At 46.3% G+C, this 21,124-nt stretch overlaps 1 protein-coding gene across 1 annotated transcript in view; it reads right to left on the bottom strand.

The window, feature by feature from the left end:
* The window catches only part of LOC310856676 (trafficking protein particle complex subunit 14-like), a gene marked incomplete at both ends in the record, with an annotated part of 99,442 nt that overhangs the window by 69,677 nt on the left and 8,641 nt on the right, over positions 1–21,124 (bottom strand). Inside the window, one exon of the mRNA XM_083762147.1 lies at positions 1,572–1,658. Within this exon, the coding sequence (XP_083618273.1) occupies positions 1,572–1,658 (87 nt within the window). The remainder of the gene's footprint in view (positions 1–1,571; positions 1,659–21,124) is intronic.

The following is a 21,124-nucleotide window of genomic DNA, read 5'->3' as shown; positions in this document are numbered from 1 at the left end:
CGGGACAACGCTCCACACGTCCCAAACTCTTCTCCCTTCTGGCTCCAAAACTGTGGAATGCACTTCCCATTGCAGTCAGAACTGCAGCATGACTCCCAATCTTCCGCCGTAGTCTGAAAACCCACCTTTTCAGACTCCATCATGGCCCGTAGCACTTACCCTACCCCCTTAGATAGCATTTCTGTAGACTTAGATAGCATCTGATACAGACTTATAGCATGTTATGTAGACGGCACTATAATTGCATTGTATATAGTCATAGCACGCCATAGTACATATGTATAGCATAGTAGTATATATATAGTTTATATGTATAGTCTCATAATATAGATATTCCACTGTTACTTTCTTAGCTTACGCATGTTTTATGATAAATGCTTTTGTGATGTATTCCCATGCTTTTGTTCTTGATTATTGTAAGTCGCTCTGGATTAAGAGCATCTGCTAAATGCCTAAATTGTAAATTGTAAATTGTAAACTATAGGATCATAGAATGCAGAGAGACAGTGTAGTGTCTCAGTAAACTATAGGATAATAGAATGCAGAGAGACAGTGTAGTGTCTCAGTAAACTATAGGATCATAGAATGCAGAGAGACAGTGTAGTGTCTCAGTAAACTATAGGATCATAGAATGCAGAGAGACAGTGTAGTGTCTCAGTAAACTATAGGATCATAGAATGCAGAGAGACAGTGTAGTGCCTCAGTAAACTATAGGATCATAGAATGCAGAGAGACAGTGTAGTGCCTCAGTAAACTATAGGATCATAGAATGCAGAGACAGTGTAGTGTCTCAGTAAACTATAGGATAATAGAATGCAGAGAGACAGTGTAGTGTCTCAGTAAACTATAGGATCATAGAATGCAGAGAGACAGTGTAGTGTCTCAATAAACTATAGGATCATAGAATGCAGAGAGACAGTGTAGTGTCTCAGTAAACTATAGGATCATAGAATTCAGAGAGACAGTGTAGCGTCTCAGTAAACTATAGGATCATAGAATGCAGAGAGACAGTGTAGTGTCTCAATAAACTATAGGATCATAGAATTCAGAGAGACAGTGTAGCGTCTCAGTAAACTATAGGATCATAGAATGCAGAGAGACAGTGTAGTGCCTCAGTAAACTATAGGATCATAGAATGCAGAGAGACAGTGTAGTGCCTCAGTAAACTATAGGATCATAGAATGCAGAGAGACAGTGTAGTGCCTCAGTAAACTATAGGATCATAGAATGCAGAGAGACAGTGTAGGGTCTCAGTAAACTATAGGATCATAGAATGCAGAGAGACAGTGTAGGGTCTCAGTAAACTATAGGATCATAGAATGCAGAGAGACAGTGTAGTGCCTCAGTAAACTATAGGATCATAGAATGCAGAGAGACAGTGTAGTGTCTCAGTAAACTATAGGTCATAGATTAATTTTCATTTAGTTTCCATTTAATTTTTGTCAGTGAAAAAAGGTAGTCAACGAACATTTTCGACTTTTTAGTCGACAAAAAACAGATCTGCTGTTTTCGTCAAATCGACCATCCCCCATTTTCTCTCACCTTTCAGGACGGTCAGGTGTTTTAATTACCTTTCAGGACGGTCAGGTGTTTTCCCGACACGGTCATTTGTTTACAGCGAACGGAAGGAGGTGGAAGAACCGTCAACGTGGTGCTGACTGACAGACAGACAGACAGACAGACAGACAGACAGACAGACAGACAGACAGACAGACAGACAGACAGACAGACAGACAGACAGACAGACAGACAAGCATTAGATAAATAGGCCTATGCTGTTTGTCATACAAATATAATATACAAGCATCATATCATCATAGGTTTCTTTTCTGTTCAGTATGTCTTTTTAAATGTATGGGGCTGCCCCAGTGTAGTGGTTAGTTATATGGGGCTGCCCCAGTGTAGTGGTTAGTTATATGGGGCTGTCCCAGTGTAGTGGTTAGTTATATGGGGCTAACCCCAGTGTAGTGGTTAGTTATATGGGGCTAACCCCAGTGTAGTGGTTAGTTATATGGGGCTGTCCCAGTGTAGTGGTTAGTTATATGGGGCTGTCCCAGTGTAGTGGTTAGTTATATGGGGCTAACCCCAGTGTAGTGGTTAGTTATATGGGGCTAACCCCAGTGTAGTGGTTAGTTATATGGGGCTGCCCCAGTGTAGTGGTTAGTTATATGGGGCTAACCCCAGTGTAGTGGTTAGTTATATGGGGCTGTCCCAGTGTAGTGGTTAGTTATATGGGGCTAACCCCAGTGTAGTGGTTAGTTATATGGGGCTGTCCCAGTGTAGTGGTTAGTTATATGGGGCTGTCCCAGTGTAGTGGTTAGTTATATGGGGCTAACCCCAGTGTAGTGGTTAGTTATATGGGGCTAACCCCAGTGTAGTGGTTAGTTATATGGGGCTAAACCCCAGTGTAGTGGTTAGTTATATGGGGCTAACCCCAGTGTAGTGGTTAGTTATATGGGGCTGTCCCAGTGTAGTGGTTAGTTATATGGGGCTGTCCCAGTGTAGTGGTTAGTTATATGGGGCTGCCCCAGTGTAGTGGTTAGTTATATGGGGCTGCCCCAGTGTAGTGGTTAGTTATATGGGGCTAACCCCAGTGTAGTGGTTAGTTATATGGGGCTGTCCCAGTGTAGTGGTTAGTTATATGGGGCTGCCCCAGTGTAGTGGTTAGTTATATGGGGCTAACCCCAGTGTAGTGGTTAGTTATATGGGGCTAACCCCAGTGTAGTGGTTAGTTATATGGGGCTAACCCCAGTGTAGTGGTTAGTTATATGGGGCTGCCCCAGTGTAGTGGTTAGTTATATGGGGCTGCCCCAGTGTAGTGGTTAGTTATATGGGGCTAACCCCAGTGTAGTGGTTAGTTATATGGGGCTGTCCCAGTGTAGTGGTTAGTTATATGGGGCTAACCCCAGTGTAGTGGTTAGTTATATGGGGCTAACCCCAGTGTAGTGGTTAGTTATATGGGGCTGTCCCAGTGTAGTGGTTAGTTATATGGGGCTGTCCCAGTGTAGTGGTTAGTTATATGGGGCTAACCCCAGTGTAGTGGTTAGTTATATGGGGCTGCCCCAGTGTAGTGGTTAGTTATATGGGGCTAACCCCAGTGTAGGGGTTAGTTATATGGGGCTGTCCCAGTGTAGTGGTTAGTTATATGGGGCTAACCCCAGTGTAGTGGTTAGTTATATGGGGCTGTCCCAGTGTAGTGGTTAGTTATATGGGGCTAACCCCAGTGTAGTGGTTAGTTATATGGGGCTGTCCCAGTGTAGTGGTTAGTTATATGGGGCTAACCCCAGTGTAGTGGTTAGTTATATGGGGCTGCCCCAGTGTAGTGGTTAGTTATATGGGGCTGCCCCAGTGTAGTGGTTAGTTATATGGGGCTGTCCCAGTGTAGTGGTTAGTTATATGGGGCTAACCCCAGTGTAGTGGTTAGTTATATGGGGCTAACCCCAGTGTAGTGGTTAGTTATATGGGGCTAACCCCAGTGTAGTGGTTAGTTATATGGGGCTGCCCCAGTGTAGTGGTTAGTTATATGGGGCTGTCCCAGTGTAGTGGTTAGTTATATGGGGCTGTCCCAGTGTAGTGGTTAGTTATATGGGGCTAACCCCAGTGTAGTGGTTAGTTATATGGGGCTGTCCCAGTGTAGTGGTTAGTTATATGGGGCTGCCCCAGTGTAGTGGTTAGTTATATGGGGCTAACCCCAGTGTAGTGGTTAGTTATATGGGGCTGCCCCAGTGTAGTGGTTAGTTATATGGGGCTAACCCCAGTGTAGTGGTTAGTTATATGGGGCTAACCCCAGTGTAGTGGTTAGTTATATGGGGCTAACCCCAGTGTAGTGGTTAGTTATATGGGGCTAACCCCAGTGTAGTGGTTAGTTATATGGGGCTGCCCCAGTGTAGTGGTTAGTTATATGGGGCTAACCCCAGTGTAGTGGTTAGTTATATGGGGCTGCCCCAGTGTAGTGGTTAGTTATATGGGGCTAACCCCAGTGTAGTGGTTAGTTATATGGGGCTAACCCCAGTGTAGTGGTTAGTTATATGGGGCTAACCCCAGTGTAGTGGTTAGTTATATGGGGCTAACCCCAGTGTAGTGGTTAGTTATATGGGGCTAACCCCAGTGTAGTGGTTAGTTATATGGGGCTAACCCCAGTGTAGTGGTTAGTTATATGGGGCTGCCCCAGTGTAGTGGTTAGTTATATGGGGCTAACCCCAGTGTAGTGGTTAGTTATATGGGGCTGTCCCAGTGTAGTGGTTAGTTATATGGGGCTGCCCCAGTGTAGTGGTTAGTTATATGGGGCTAACCCCAGTGTAGTGGTTAGTTATATGGGGCTGCCCCAGTGTAGTGGTTAGTTATATGGGGCTAACCCCAGTGTAGTGGTTAGTTATATGGGGCTAACCCCAGTGTAGTGGTTAGTTATATGGGGCTGCCCCAGTGTAGTGGTTAGTTATATGGGGCTAACCCCAGTGTAGTGGTTAGTTATATGGGGCTAACCCCAGTGTAGTGGTTAGTTATATGGGGCTGTCCCAGTGTAGTGGTTAGTTATATGGGGCTAACCCCAGTGTAGTGGTTAGTTATATGGGGCTGCCCCAGTGTAGTGGTTAGTTATATGGGGCTAACCCCAGTGTAGTGGTTAGTTATATGGGGCTGCCCCAGTGTAGTGGTTAGTTATATGGGGCTGTCCCAGTGTAGTGGTTAGTTATATGGGGCTGTCCCAGTGTAGTGGTTAGTTATATGGGGCTGTCCCAGTGTAGTGGTTAGTTATATGGGGCTAACCCCAGTGTAGTGGTTAGTTATATGGGGCTGCCCCAGTGTAGTGGTTAGTTATATGGGGCTGCCCCAGTGTAGTGGTTAGTTATATGGGGCTGTCCCAGTGTAGTGGTTAGTTATATGGGGCTGTCCCAGTGTAGTGGTTAGTTATATGGGGCTAACCCCAGTGTAGTGGTTAGTTATATGGGGCTAACCCCAGTGTAGTGGTTAGTTATATGGGGCTGCCCCAGTGTAGTGGTTAGTTATATGGGGCTGTCCCCAGTGTAGTGGTTAGTTATATGGGGCTGTCCCAGTGTAGTGGTTAGTTATATGGGGCTAACCCCAGTGTAGTGGTTAGTTATATGGGGCTGTCCCAGTGTAGTGGTTAGTTATATGGGGCTAACCCCAGTGTAGTGGTTAGTTATATGGGGCTGCCCCAGTGTAGTGGTTAGTTATATGGGGCTGCCCCAGTGTAGTGGTTAGTTATATGGGGCTGTCCCAGTGTAGTGGTTAGTTATATGGGGCTGTCCCAGTGTAGTGGTTAGTTATATGGGGCTAACCCCAGTGTAGTGGTTAGTTATATGGGGCTAACCCCAGTGTAGTGGTTAGTTATATGGGGCTGCCCCAGTGTAGTGGTTAGTTATATGGGGCTGTCCCAGTGTAGTGGTTAGTTATATGGGGCTGTCCCAGTGTAGTGGTTAGTTATATGGGGCTAACCCCAGTGTAGTGGTTAGTTATATGGGGCTGCCCCAGTGTAGTGGTTAGTTATATGGGGCTAACCCCAGTGTAGTGGTTAGTTATATGGGGCTGCCCCAGTGTAGTGGTTAGTTATATGGGGCTGTCCCAGTGTAGTGGTTAGTTATATGGGGCTAACCCCAGTGTAGTGGTTAGTTATATGGGGCTGCCCCAGTGTAGTGGTTAGTTATATGGGGCTGCCCCAGTGTAGTGGTTAGTTATATGGGGCTGTCCCAGTGTAGTGGTTAGTTATATGGGGCTAACCCCAGTGTAGTGGTTAGTTATATGGGGCTGCCCCAGTGTAGTGGTTAGTTATATGGGGCTGTCCCAGTGTAGTGGTTAGTTATATGGGGCTGCCCCAGTGTAGTGGTTAGTTATATGGGGCTAACCCCAGTGTAGTGGTTAGTTATATGGGGCTGCCCCAGTGTAGTGGTTAGTTATATGGGGCTGTCCCAGTGTAGTGGTTAGTTATATGGGGCTGCCCCAGTGTAGTGGTTAGTTATATGGGGCTGTCCCAGTGTAGTGGTTAGTTATATGGGGCTGTCCCAGTGTAGTGGTTAGTTATATGGGGCTGCCCCAGTGTAGTGGTTAGTTATATGGGGCTGCCCCAGTGTAGTGGTTAGTTATATGGGGCTGTCCCAGTGTAGTGGTTAGTTATATGGGGCTAACCCCAGTGTAGTGGTTAGTTATATGGGGCTAACCCCAGTGTAGTGGTTAGTTATATGGGGCTGTCCCAGTGTAGTGGTTAGTTATATGGGGCTGTCCCAGTGTAGTGGTTAGTTATATGGGGCTGCCCCAGTGTAGTGGTTAGTTATATGGGGCTAACCCCAGTGTAGTGGTTAGTTATATGGGGCTAACCCCAGTGTAGTGGTTAGTTATATGGGGCTAACCCCAGTGTAGTGGTTAGTTATATGGGGCTAACCCCAGTGTAGTGGTTAGTTATATGGGGCTAACCCCAGTGTAGTGGTTAGTTATATGGGGCTGCCCCAGTGTAGTGGTTAGTTATATGGGGCTGCCCCAGTGTAGTGGTTAGTTATATGGGGCTGTCCCAGTGTAGTGGTTAGTTATATGGGGCTAACCCCAGTGTAGTGGTTAGTTATATGGGGCTGCCCCAGTGTAGTGGTTAGTTATATGGGGCTAACCCCAGTGTAGTGGTTAGTTATATGGGGCTGTCCCAGTGTAGTGGTTAGTTATATGGGGCTAACCCCAGTGTAGTGGTTAGTTATATGGGGCTAACCCCAGTGTAGTGGTTAGTTATATGGGGCTAACCCCAGTGTAGTGGTTAGTTATATGGGGCTGCCCCAGTGTAGTGGTTAGTTATATGGGGCTGTCCCAGTGTAGTGGTTAGTTATATGGGGCTGTCCCAGTGTAGTGGTTAGTTATATGGGGCTAACCCCAGTGTAGTGGTTAGTTATATGGGGCTAACCCCAGTGTAGTGGTTAGTTATATGGGGCTGTCCCAGTGTAGTGGTTAGTTATATGGGGCTAACCCCAGTGTAGTGGTTAGTTATATGGGGCTAACCCCAGTGTAGTGGTTAGTTATATGGGGCTGCCCCAGTGTAGTGGTTAGTTATATGGGGCTGTCCCAGTGTAGTGGTTAGTTATATGGGGCTGTCCCAGTGTAGTGGTTAGTTATATGGGGCTGCCCCAGTGTAGTGGTTAGTTATATGGGGCTAACCCCAGTGTAGTGGTTAGTTATATGGGGCTGCCCCAGTGTAGTGGTTAGTTATATGGGGCTAACCCCAGTGTAGTGGTTAGTTATATGGGGCTAACCCCAGTGTAGTGGTTAGTTATATGGGGCTGCCCCAGTGTAGTGGTTAGTTATATGGGGCTAACCCCAGTGTAGTGGTTAGTTATATGGGGCTAACCCCAGTGTAGTGGTTAGTTATATGGGGCTAACCCCAGTGTAGTGGTTAGTTATATGGGGCTAACCCCAGTGTAGTGGTTAGTTATATGGGGCTGCCCCAGTGTAGTGGTTAGTTATATGGGGCTAACCCCAGTGTAGTGGTTAGTTATATGGGGCTGCCCCAGTGTAGTGGTTAGTTATATGGGGCTAACCCCAGTGTAGTGGTTAGTTATATGGGGCTAACCCCAGTGTAGTGGTTAGTTATATGGGGCTAACCCCAGTGTAGTGGTTAGTTATATGGGGCTAACCCCAGTGTAGTGGTTAGTTATATGGGGCTAACCCCAGTGTAGTGGTTAGTTATATGGGGCTAACCCCAGTGTAGTGGTTAGTTATATGGGGCTGCCCCAGTGTAGTGGTTAGTTATATGGGGCTAACCCCAGTGTAGTGGTTAGTTATATGGGGCTGTCCCAGTGTAGTGGTTAGTTATATGGGGCTGCCCCAGTGTAGTGGTTAGTTATATGGGGCTAACCCCAGTGTAGTGGTTAGTTATATGGGGCTGCCCCAGTGTAGTGGTTAGTTATATGGGGCTAACCCCAGTGTAGTGGTTAGTTATATGGGGCTAACCCCAGTGTAGTGGTTAGTTATATGGGGCTGCCCCAGTGTAGTGGTTAGTTATATGGGGCTAACCCCAGTGTAGTGGTTAGTTATATGGGGCTAACCCCAGTGTAGTGGTTAGTTATATGGGGCTGTCCCAGTGTAGTGGTTAGTTATATGGGGCTAACCCCAGTGTAGTGGTTAGTTATATGGGGCTGCCCCAGTGTAGTGGTTAGTTATATGGGGCTAACCCCAGTGTAGTGGTTAGTTATATGGGGCTGCCCCAGTGTAGTGGTTAGTTATATGGGGCTGTCCCAGTGTAGTGGTTAGTTATATGGGGCTGTCCCAGTGTAGTGGTTAGTTATATGGGGCTGTCCCAGTGTAGTGGTTAGTTATATGGGGCTAACCCCAGTGTAGTGGTTAGTTATATGGGGCTGCCCCAGTGTAGTGGTTAGTTATATGGGGCTGCCCCAGTGTAGTGGTTAGTTATATGGGGCTGTCCCAGTGTAGTGGTTAGTTATATGGGGCTGTCCCAGTGTAGTGGTTAGTTATATGGGGCTAACCCCAGTGTAGTGGTTAGTTATATGGGGCTAACCCCAGTGTAGTGGTTAGTTATATGGGGCTGCCCCAGTGTAGTGGTTAGTTATATGGGGCTGTCCCCAGTGTAGTGGTTAGTTATATGGGGCTGTCCCAGTGTAGTGGTTAGTTATATGGGGCTAACCCCAGTGTAGTGGTTAGTTATATGGGGCTGTCCCAGTGTAGTGGTTAGTTATATGGGGCTAACCCCAGTGTAGTGGTTAGTTATATGGGGCTAACCCCAGTGTAGTGGTTAGTTATATGGGGCTAACCCCAGTGTAGTGGTTAGTTATATGGGGCTGCCCCAGTGTAGTGGTTAGTTATATGGGGCTGTCCCAGTGTAGTGGTTAGTTATATGGGGCTGTCCCAGTGTAGTGGTTAGTTATATGGGGCTAACCCCAGTGTAGTGGTTAGTTATATGGGGCTAACCCCAGTGTAGTGGTTAGTTATATGGGGCTGCCCCAGTGTAGTGGTTAGTTATATGGGGCTGTCCCAGTGTAGTGGTTAGTTATATGGGGCTGTCCCAGTGTAGTGGTTAGTTATATGGGGCTAACCCCAGTGTAGTGGTTAGTTATATGGGGCTGCCCCAGTGTAGTGGTTAGTTATATGGGGCTAACCCCAGTGTAGTGGTTAGTTATATGGGGCTGCCCCAGTGTAGTGGTTAGTTATATGGGGCTGTCCCAGTGTAGTGGTTAGTTATATGGGGCTAACCCCAGTGTAGTGGTTAGTTATATGGGGCTGCCCCAGTGTAGTGGTTAGTTATATGGGGCTGTCCCAGTGTAGTGGTTAGTTATATGGGGCTGCCCCAGTGTAGTGGTTAGTTATATGGGGCTGACCCAGTGTAGTGGTTAGTTATATGGGGCTGTCCCAGTGTAGTGGTTAGTTATATGGGGCTGCCCCAGTGTAGTGGTTAGTTATATGGGGCTGTCCCAGTGTAGTGGTTAGTTATATGGGGCTGTCCCAGTGTAGTGGTTAGTTATATGGGGCTGCCCCAGTGTAGTGGTTAGTTATATGGGGCTGCCCCAGTGTAGTGGTTAGTTATATGGGGCTGTCCCAGTGTAGTGGTTAGTTATATGGGGCTAACCCCAGTGTAGTGGTTAGTTATATGGGGCTAACCCCAGTGTAGTGGTTAGTTATATGGGGCTGTCCCAGTGTAGTGGTTAGTTATATGGGGCTGTCCCAGTGTAGTGGTTAGTTATATGGGGCTGCCCCAGTGTAGTGGTTAGTTATATGGGGCTGCCCCAGTGTAGTGGTTAGTTATATGGGGCTGTCCCAGTGTAGTGGTTAGTTATATGGGGCTAACCCCAGTGTAGTGGTTAGTTATATGGGGCTGCCCCAGTGTAGTGGTTAGTTATATGGGGCTAACCCCAGTGTAGTGGTTAGTTATATGGGGCTGCCCCAGTGTAGTGGTTAGTTATATGGGGCTGTCCCAGTGTAGTGGTTAGTTATATGGGGCTAACCCCAGTGTAGTGGTTAGTTATATGGGGCTGTCCCAGTGTAGTGGTTAGTTATATGGGGCTGTCCCAGTGTAGTGGTTAGTTATATGGGGCTAACCCCAGTGTAGTGGTTAGTTATATGGGGCTGCCCCAGTGTAGTGGTTAGTTATATGGGGCTGCCCCAGTGTAGTGGTTAGTTATATGGGGCTGCCCCAGTGTAGTGGTTAGTTATATGGGGCTAACCCCAGTGTAGTGGTTAGTTATATGGGGCTGCCCCAGTGTAGTGGTTAGTTATATGGGGCTGCCCCAGTGTAGTGGTTAGTTATATGGGGCTGCCCCAGTGTAGTGGTTAGTTATATGGGGCTAACCCCAGTGTAGTGGTTAGTTATATGGGGCTAACCCCAGTGTAGTGGTTAGTTATATGGGGCTAACCCCAGTGTAGTGGTTAGTTATATGGGGCTGCCCCAGTGTAGTGGTTAGTTATATGGGGCTGCCCCAGTGTAGTGGTTAGTTATATGGGGCTAACCCCAGTGTAGTGGTTAGTTATATGGGGCTGCCCCAGTGTAGTGGTTAGTTATATGGGGCTGCCCCAGTGTAGTGGTTAGTTATATGGGGCTGCCCCAGTGTAGTGGTTAGTTATATGGGGCTGTCCCAGTGTAGTGGTTAGTTATATGGGGCTGTCCCAGTGTAGTGGTTAGTTATATGGGGCTGCCCCAGTGTAGTGGTTAGTTATATGGGGCTAACCCCAGTGTAGTGGTTAGTTATATGGGGCTAACCCCAGTGTAGTGGTTAGTTATATGGGGCTAACCCCAGTGTAGTGGTTAGTTATATGGGGCTAACCCCAGTGTAGTGGTTAGTTATATGGGGCTGCCCCAGTGTAGTGGTTAGTTATATGGGGCTAACCCCAGTGTAGTGGTTAGTTATATGGGGCTGCCCCAGTGTAGTGGTTAGTTATATGGGGCTGTCCCAGTGTAGTGGTTAGTTATATGGGGCTAACCCCAGTGTAGTGGTTAGTTATATGGGGCTGCCCCAGTGTAGTGGTTAGTTATATGGGGCTGCCCCAGTGTAGTGGTTAGTTATATGGGGCTAACCCCAGTGTAGTGGTTAGTTATATGGGGCTAACCCCAGTGTAGTGGTTAGTTATATGGGGCTGCCCCAGTGTAGTGGTTAGTTATATGGGGCTGTCCCAGTGTAGTGGTTAGTTATATGGGGCTGTCCCAGTGTAGTGGTTAGTTATATGGGGCTAACCCCAGTGTAGTGGTTAGTTATATGGGGCTGCCCCAGTGTAGTGGTTAGTTATATGGGGCTAACCCCAGTGTAGTGGTTAGTTATATGGGGCTGCCCCAGTGTAGTGGTTAGTTATATGGGGCTGTCCCAGTGTAGTGGTTAGTTATATGGGGCTAACCCCAGTGTAGTGGTTAGTTATATGGGGCTGCCCCAGTGTAGTGGTTAGTTATATGGGGCTGCCCCAGTGTAGTGGTTAGTTATATGGGGCTGCCCCAGTGTAGTGGTTAGTTATATGGGGCTGCCCCAGTGTAGTGGTTAGTTATATGGGGCTGCCCCAGTGTAGTGGTTAGTTATATGGGGCTAACCCCAGTGTAGTGGTTAGTTATATGGGGCTGCCCCAGTGTAGTGGTTAGTTATATGGGGCTAACCCCAGTGTAGTGGTTAGTTATATGGGGCTGCCCCAGTGTAGTGGTTAGTTATATGGGGCTGTCCCAGTGTAGTGGTTAGTTATATGGGGCTAACCCCAGTGTAGTGGTTAGTTATATGGGGCTGTCCCAGTGTAGTGGTTAGTTATATGGGGCTAACCCCAGTGTAGTGGTTAGTTATATGGGGCTGTCCCAGTGTAGTGGTTAGTTATATGGGGCTAACCCCAGTGTAGTGGTTAGTTATATGGGGCTGCCCCAGTGTAGTGGTTAGTTATATGGGGCTAACCCCAGTGTAGTGGTTAGTTATATGGGGCTGCCCCAGTGTAGTGGTTAGTTATATGGGGCTGTCCCAGTGTAGTGGTTAGTTATATGGGGCTGTCCCAGTGTAGTGGTTAGTTATATGGGGCTAACCCCAGTGTAGTGGTTAGTTATATGGGGCTGCCCCAGTGTAGTGGTTAGTTATATGGGGCTAACCCCAGTGTAGTGGTTAGTTATATGGGGCTGCCCCAGTGTAGTGGTTAGTTATATGGGGCTAACCCCAGTGTAGTGGTTAGTTATATGGGGCTGCCCCAGTGTAGTGGTTAGTTATATGGGGCTGTCCCAGTGTAGTGGTTAGTTATATGGGGCTAACCCCAGTGTAGTGGTTAGTTATATGGGGCTGTCCCAGTGTAGTGGTTAGTTATATGGGGCTGTCCCAGTGTAGTGGTTAGTTATATGGGGCTGCCCCAGTGTAGTGGTTAGTTATATGGGGCTAACCCCAGTGTAGTGGTTAGTTATATGGGGCTGCCCCAGTGTAGTGGTTAGTTATATGGGGCTGCCCCAGTGTAGTGGTTAGTTATATGGGGCTGTCCCAGTGTAGTGGTTAGTTATATGGGGCTAACCCCAGTGTAGTGGTTAGTTATATGGGGCTGCCCCAGTGTAGTGGTTAGTTATATGGGGCTGTCCCAGTGTAGTGGTTAGTTATATGGGGCTGTCCCAGTGTAGTGGTTAGTTATATGGGGCTGTCCCAGTGTAGTGGTTAGTTATATGGGGCTAACCCCAGTGTAGTGGTTAGTTATATGGGGCTGCCCCAGTGTAGTGGTTAGTTATATGGGGCTGTCCCAGTGTAGTGGTTAGTTATATGGGGCTAACCCCAGTGTAGTGGTTAGTTATATGGGGCTAACCCCAGTGTAGTGGTTAGTTATATGGGGCTGCCCCAGTGTAGTGGTTAGTTATATGGGGCTAACCCCAGTGTAGTGGTTAGTTATATGGGGCTGCCCCAGTGTAGTGGTTAGTTATATGGGGCTAACCCCAGTGTAGTGGTTAGTTATATGGGGCTGCCCCAGTGTAGTGGTTAGTTATATGGGGCTGCCCCAGTGTAGTGGTTAGTTATATGGGGCTAACCCCAGTGTAGTGGTTAGTTATATGGGGCTGTCCCAGTGTAGTGGTTAGTTATATGGGGCTGTCCCAGTGTAGTGGTTAGTTATATGGGGCTGCCCCAGTGTAGTGGTTAGTTATATGGGGCTAACCCCAGTGTAGTGGTTAGTTATATGGGGCTAACCCCAGTGTAGTGGTTAGTTATATGGGGCTAACCCCAGTGTAGTGGTTAGTTATATGGGGCTAACCCCAGTGTAGTGGTTAGTTATATGGGGCTGCCCCAGTGTAGTGGTTAGTTATATGGGGCTAACCCCAGTGTAGTGGTTAGTTATATGGGGCTGTCCCAGTGTAGTGGTTAGTTATATGGGGCTGCCCCAGTGTAGTGGTTAGTTATATGGGGCTAACCCCAGTGTAGTGGTTAGTTATATGGGGCTAACCCCAGTGTAGTGGTTAGTTATATGGGGCTGCCCCCAGTGTAGTGGTTAGTTATATGGGGCTGCCCCAGTGTAGTGGTTAGTTATATGGGGCTAACCCCAGTGTAGTGGTTAGTTATATGGGGCTGTCCCAGTGTAGTGGTTAGTTATATGGGGCTGTCCCAGTGTAGTGGTTAGTTATATGGGGCTGTCCCAGTGTAGTGGTTAGTTATATGGGGCTGTCCCAGTGTAGTGGTTAGTTATATGGGGCTAACCCCAGTGTAGTGGTTAGTTATATGGGGCTGTCCCAGTGTAGTGGTTAGTTATATGGGGCTGTCCCAGTGTAGTGGTTAGTTATATGGGGCTGTCCCAGTGTAGTGGTTAGTTATATGGGGCTAACCCCAGTGTAGTGGTTAGTTATATGGGGCTGTCCCAGTGTAGTGGTTAGTTATATGGGGCTAACCCCAGTGTAGTGGTTAGTTATATGGGGCTGCCCCAGTGTAGTGGTTAGTTATATGGGGCTGTCCCAGTGTAGTGGTTAGTTATATGGGGCTAACCCCAGTGTAGTGGTTAGTTATATGGGGCTAACCCCAGTGTAGTGGTTAGTTATATGGGGCTAACCCCAGTGTAGTGGTTAGTTATATGGGGCTGCCCCAGTGTAGTGGTTAGTTATCTGGGGCTGCCCCAGTGTAGTGGTTAGTTATATGGGGCTAACCCCAGTGTAGTGGTTAGTTATATGGGGCTAACCCCAGTGTAGTGGTTAGTTATATGGGGCTGTCCCAGTGTAGTGGTTAGTTATATGGGGCTAACCCCAGTGTAGTGGTTAGTTATATGGGGCTAACCCCAGTGTAGTGGTTAGTTATATGGGGCTGTCCCAGTGTAGTGGTTAGTTATATGGGGCTGTCCCAGTGTAGTGGTTAGTTATATGGGGCTAACCCCAGTGTAGTGGTTAGTTATATGGGGCTGCCCCAGTGTAGTGGTTAGTTATATGGGGCTGTCCCAGTGTAGTGGTTAGTTATATGGGGCTGCCCCAGTGTAGTGGTTAGTTATATGGGGCTGTCCCAGTGTAATGGTTAGTTATATGGGGCTGCCCCAGTGTAGTGGTTAGTTATATGGGGCTGCCCCAGTGTAGTGGTTAGTTAGAGCATATGCCTTTCCAAGTGGAAGGTTGTCGGTTCGAACCCCACCCGGGGGGTCGTCGAGGGCATGCGGTCTCAACGGGTTTCTGATGCCAAATCAGATGGGTTCAGATCTGAGGTCATTCTGAGGGGTGTGTCACGGGGCAACCCGTGCCCTATAGAGCGTCGCAGTCCCTCCCCCTTTCAGAACGACGAGTGGCCCAGGAAATGGTTCTCCATTAATTTTCTCCATAGGCATTTCTTAAAGTATTTCTTTAAAGACGGTTACGCCGCAGACAAAGCCAACTCGGATCGTGACAAATCATGACAATGAACACAATGTTTTGGGCCGATCAAATAATTTATAAGAAGAAAAACAAAACAAATAGTGTTGTCTCCTGCCTTTATTTTCTTCTTTCTAATGATTTGATCGGCCCCCAAAATATTGTGTTCATTGTCATGATTTGTCATGATCCGAGTTGGCTTTGTAACCGTCTTTAAATAAATACTTTAGGAAATGCCTATGAGGAAAATGAACGGCGATTTCTTTTCCGGGTCTCTCGAGGGGGCGGGGCTGCGACGCCCTATACACACACACTGATGGAGAACAATGCTCATACCTAAATTATTACACAGTTGCATCCCTAACTTTGCCGGCCGGCTTGGAAGACTGTGTTAACCCATTCTGACCTGAGATCAGATTCATACGAGGTTTCCACTGGACACACACTGGTCTGATTAATGGACATGAGTGCATACTTTTATTGTTGTATAACTCACAGTGAATTGTAAAAGAGAACTTTGCAAATATTGTCACAGCATTTAATATGTTTGGTGTCATTTGTGTTTAATCCATTCTGGGTGGGAACTCCTTTTGGTGTTATCATTATGTTATGCTTTAGCTATTGAAAAATAGCAGATCTACAAGCTCATATCGCGCCACCGAGTGGCGCGCTATGAGCTTGTAAGGTCTACTATTTTTGAAAAATCGAAGAACGACTGACATTTTTTAAAATCTGATCTCAGGTCAGAATGGGTTCATCAGACCAGTGTGTGTCCAGTGGAAACCTCGTATGAATCTGATCTCAGGTCAGAATGGGTTAGTGATGATTGTTTGGCACCTGGCTCTCCTACAGTACTGGTGATCCTCTTGACTGAGTGGAGGAAGGTACCAAGTGCTAGAGAGCAGGAGGGGTGTCTGTCTGTCTGTCTGTCTGGGTTACAAGAGCTCTTGTGTTATGTTTTCTATTTAGACTTGATGTTGTGTAAGGTATTCTGAAATGTATTTGAATTGGTTTAGTTAAACTATAAGTAATTGTGTAAGTCAACTCATGGGCCATAGTTTGCCTTATTTGAGATAAGCGGTTACCAATTAGTTCTGTGTTCTTGGTATGGTCTCACCCAGTATGAAAGGATGCCGAGGTTCAGTAGTGGCTTGGGCAACAAGCAGGTATAACACCCAGGGAGAGCTGCTAGGGGGGGGTCCCTTTTTGGAAGGGTTTATAGCCTAATAGAGTTTCTCAAGTTCTGGCTTTGGTTTCCTATTTGCTTTCAAGCAATTGTCTGTCTTTTGTAAGTTTAGTCTTCAGTGTTTCTTTTGTTTTGTCAGGCCTGTGTTTACACTGTGAATAATGACCTGCATCAGGCCTGTGTTTACACTGTGAATAATGACCTGCATCAGGCCTGTGTTTACACTGTGAATAATGACCTGCATCAGGCCTGTGTTTACACTGTGAATAATGACCTGTTTGTCAGGCCTGTGTTTACACTGTGAATAATGACCTGCATCAGGCCTGTGTTTACTCTGTGAATAATGACCTGCATCAGGCCTGTGTTTACACTGTGAATAATGACCTGTTTGTCAGGCCTGTGTTTACACTGTGAATAATGACCTGCATCAGGCCTGTGTTTACTCTGTGAATAATGACCTGCATCAGGCCTGTGTTTACACTGTGAATAATGACCTGCATCAGGCCTGTGTTTACACTGTGAATAATGACCTGCATCAGGCCTGTGTTTACACTGTGAATAATGACCTGCATCAGGCCTGTGTTTACACTGTGAATAATGACCTGCATCAGGCCTGTGTTTACTCTGTGAATAATGACCTGCATCAGGCCTGTGTTTACACTGTGAATAATGACCTGCATCAGGCCTGTGTTTACACTGTGAATAATGACCTGCATCAGGCCTGTGTTTACTCTGTGAATAATGACCTGCATCAGGCCTGTGTTTACACTGTGAATAATGACCTGCATCAGGCCTGTGTTTACACTGTGAATAATGACCTGCATCAGGCCTGTGTTTACTCTGTGAATAATGACCTGCATCAGGCCTGTGTTTACTCTGTGAATAATGACCTGCATCAGGCCTGTGTTTACACTGTGAATAATGACCTGCATCAGGCCTGTGTTTACTCTGTGAATAATGACCTGCATCAGGCCTGTGTTTACACTGTGAATAATGACCTGCATCAGGCCTGTGTTTACACTGTGAATAATGACCTGCATCAGGCCTGTGTTTACACTGTGAATAATGACCTGCATCAGGCCTGTGTTTACTCTGTGAATAATGACCTGCATCAGGCCTGTGTTTACACTGTGAATAATGACCTGCATCAGGCCTGTGTTTACACTGTGAATAATGACCTGCATCAGGCCTGTGTTTACTCTGTGAATAATGACCTGCATCAGGCCTGTGTTTACTCTGTGAATAATGACCTGCATCAGGTCTGTGTTTACACTGTGAATAATGACCTGCATCAGGTCTGTGTTTACTCTGTGAATAATGACCTGCATCAGGCCTGTGTTTACACTGTGAATAATGACCTGCATCAGGCCTGTGTTTACACTGTGAATAATGACCTGCATCAGGCCTGTGTTTACTCTGTGAATAATGACCTGCATCAGGCCTGTGTTTACACTGTGAATAATGACCTGCATCAGGCCTGTGTTTACTCTGTGAATAATGACCTGCATCAGGCCTGTGTTTACACTGTGAATAATGACCTGTTTGTCAGGCCTGTGTTTACACTGTGAATAATGACCTGCATCAGGCCTGTGTTTACACTGTGAATAATGACCTGCATCAGGCCTGTGTTTACACTGTGAATAATGACCTGCATCAGGCCTGTGTTTACTCTGTGAATAATGACCTGCATCAGGTCTGTGTTTACTCTGTGAATAATGACCTGCATCAGGCCTGTGTTTACACTGTGAATAATGACCTGCATCAGGTCTGTGTTTACACTGTGAATAATGACCTGCATCAGGCCTGTGTTTACACTGTGAATAATGACCTGCATCAGGCCTGTGTTTACACTGTGAATAATGACCTGCATCAGGCCTGTGTTTACTCTGTGAATAATGACCTGTTTGTCAGGCCTGTGTTTACTCTGTGAATAATGACCTGCATCAGGCCTGTGTTTACACTGTGAATAATGACCTGCATCAGGCCTGTGTTTACACTGTGAATAATGACCTGCATCAGGCCTGTGTTTACACTGTGAATAATGACCTGCATCAGGCCTGTGTTTACACTGTGAATAATGACCTGCATCAGGTCTGTGTTTACTCTGTGAATAATGACCTGTTTGTCAGGCCTGTGTTTACACTGTGAATAATGACCTGCATCAGGCCTGTGTTTACACTGTGAATAATGACCTGCATCAGGCCTGTGTTTACACTGTGAATAATGACCTGCATCAGGTCTGTGTTTACACTGTGAATAATGACCTGCATCAGGCCTGTGTTTACACTGTGAATAATGACCTGCATCAGGCCTGTGTTTACACTGTGAATAATGACCTGCATCAGGTCTGTGTTTACACTGTGAATAATGACCTGCATCAGGCCTGTGTTTACACTGTGAATAATGACCTGCATCAGGCCTGTGTTTACTCTGTGAATAATGACCTGTTTGTCAGGCCTGTGTTTACACTGTGAATAATGACCTGCATCAGGCCTGTGTTTACACTGTGAATAATGACCTGCATCAGGCCTGTGTTTACACTGTGAATAATGACCTGCATCAGGCCTGTGTTTACTCTGTGAATAATGACCTGTTTGTCAGGCCTGTGTTTACTCTGTGAATAATGACCTGCATCAGGCCTGTGTTTACACTGTGAATAATGACCTGCATCAGGCCTGTGTTTACACTGTGAATAATGACCTGTTTGTCAGGCCTGTGTTTACACTGTAAATAATGACCTGCATCAGGCCTGTGTTTACACTGTGAATAATGACCTGCATCAGGCCTGTGTTTACACTGTGAATAATGACCTGCATCAGGCCTGTGTTTACTCTGTGAATAATGACCTGCATCAGGCCTGTGTTTACTCTGTGAATAATGACCTGCATCAGGCCTGTGTTTACACTGTGAATAATGACCTGCATCAGGCCTGTGTTTACTCTGTGAATAATGACCTGCATCAGGCCTGTGTTTACACTGTGAATAATGACCTGCATCAGGCCTGTGTTTACACTGTGAATAATGACCTGCATCAGGCCTGTGTTTACACTGTGAATAATGACCTGCATCAGGTCTGTGTTTACACTGTGAATAATGACCTGCATCAGGCCTGTGTTTACACTGTGAATAATGACCTGTTTGTCAGGTCTGTGTTTACACTGTGAATAATGACCTGCATCAGGCCTGTGTTTACACTGTGAATAATGACCTGCATCAGGCCTGTGTTTACTCTGTGAATAATGACCTGCATCAGGCCTGTGTTTACACTGTGAATAATGACCTGTTTGTCAGGTCTGTGTTTACACTGTGAATAATGACCTGCATCAGGCCTGTGTTTACACTGTGAATAATGACCTGCATCAGGCCTGTGTTTACTCTGTGAATAATGACCTGCATCAGGCCTGTGTTTACACTGTGAATAATGACCTGCATCAGGCCTGTGTTTACTCTGTGAATAATGACCTGCATCAGGCCTGTGTTTACTCTGTGAATAATGACCTGCATCAGGCCTGTGTTTACACTGTGAATAATGACCTGCATCAGGCCTGTGTTTACACTGTGAATAATGACCTGTTTGTCAGGTCTGTGTTTACACTGTGAATAATGACCTGCATCAGGCCTGTGTTTACACTGTGAATAATGACCTGCATCAGGCCTGTGTTTACACTGTGAATAATGACCTGCATCAGGCCTGTGTTTACACTGTGAATAATGACCTGCATCAGGCCTGTGTTTACTCTGTGAATAATGACCTGCATCAGGCCTGTGTTTACACTGTGAATAATGACCTGCATCAGGCCTGTGTTTACTCTGTGAATAATGACCTGCATCAGGTCTGTGTTTACTCTGTGAATAATGACCTGCATCAGGTCTGTGTTTACACTGTGAATAATGACCTGCATCAGGCCTGTGTTTACACTGTGAATAATGACCTGCATCAGGCCTGTGTTTACTCTGTGAATAATGACCTGCATCAGGCCTGTGTTTACACTGTGAATAATGACCTGCATCAGGCCTGTGTTTACTCTGTGAATAATGACCTGCATCAGGCCTGTGTTTACTCTGTGAATAATGACCTGCATCAGGCCTGTGTTTACACTGTGAATAATGACCTGCATCAGGCCTGTGTTTACACTGTGAATAATGACCTGCATCAGGCCTGTGTTTACACTGTGAATAATGACCTGCATCAGGCCTGTGTTTACACTGTAAATAATTAACCTGCATCAGGCCTGTGTTTACACTGTAAATAATGACCTGCATCAGGCCTGTGTTTACACTGTGAATAATGACCTGCATCAGGCCTGTGTTTACACTGTAAATAATTAACCTGCATCAGGCCTGTGTTTACTCTGTGAATAATGACCTGCATCAGGCCTGTGTTTACACTGTGAATAATGACCTGCATCAGGCCTGTGTTTACACTGTGAATAATGACCTGCATCAGGCCTGTGTTTACACTGTGAATAATGACCTGCATCAGGCCTGTGTTTACTCTGTGAATAATGACCTGCATCAGGCCTGTGTTTACTCTGTGAATAATGACCTGCATCAGGCCTGTGTTTACACTGTGAATAATGACCTGTTTGTCAGGTCTGTGTTTACACTGTGAATAATGACCTGTTTGTCAGGTCTGTGTTTACACTGTGAATAATGACCTGCATCAGGCCTGTGTTTACTCTGTGAATAATGACCTGCATCAGGCCTGTGTTTACTCTGTGAATAATGACCTGCATCAGGCCTGTGTTTACACTGTGAATAATGACCTGCATCAGGCCTGTGTTTACTCTGTGAATAATGACCTGCATCAGGCCTGTGTTTACACTGTGAATAATGACCTGCATCAGGCCTGTGTTTACACTGTGAATAATAACCTGCATCAGGCCTGTGTTTACACTGTGAATAATGACCTGCATCAGGCCTGTGTTTACACTGTGAATAATGACCTGCATCAGGCCTGTGTTTACACTGTGAATAATGACCTGCATCAGGCCTGTGTTTACACTGTGAATAATGACCTGCATCAGGCCTGTGTTTACACTGTGAATAATGACCTGCATCAGGTCTGTGTTTACACTGTGAATAATGACCTGCATCAGGCCTGTGTTTACACTGTGAATAATGACCTGCATCAGGTCTGTGTTTACACTGTGAATAATGACCTGCATCAGGCCTGTGTTTACACTGTGAAT

This window comes from Protomyctophum parallelum, assembly GCF_964188405.1.
Source record: "Protomyctophum parallelum genome assembly, chromosome: 1".
Classification (NCBI taxonomy): Eukaryota; Metazoa; Chordata; class Actinopteri; order Myctophiformes; family Myctophidae; genus Protomyctophum; species Protomyctophum parallelum.
The sequence above is the reverse complement of the archived record's forward strand: the minus strand, read 5'-3'. Positions and strand labels throughout refer to the sequence as shown.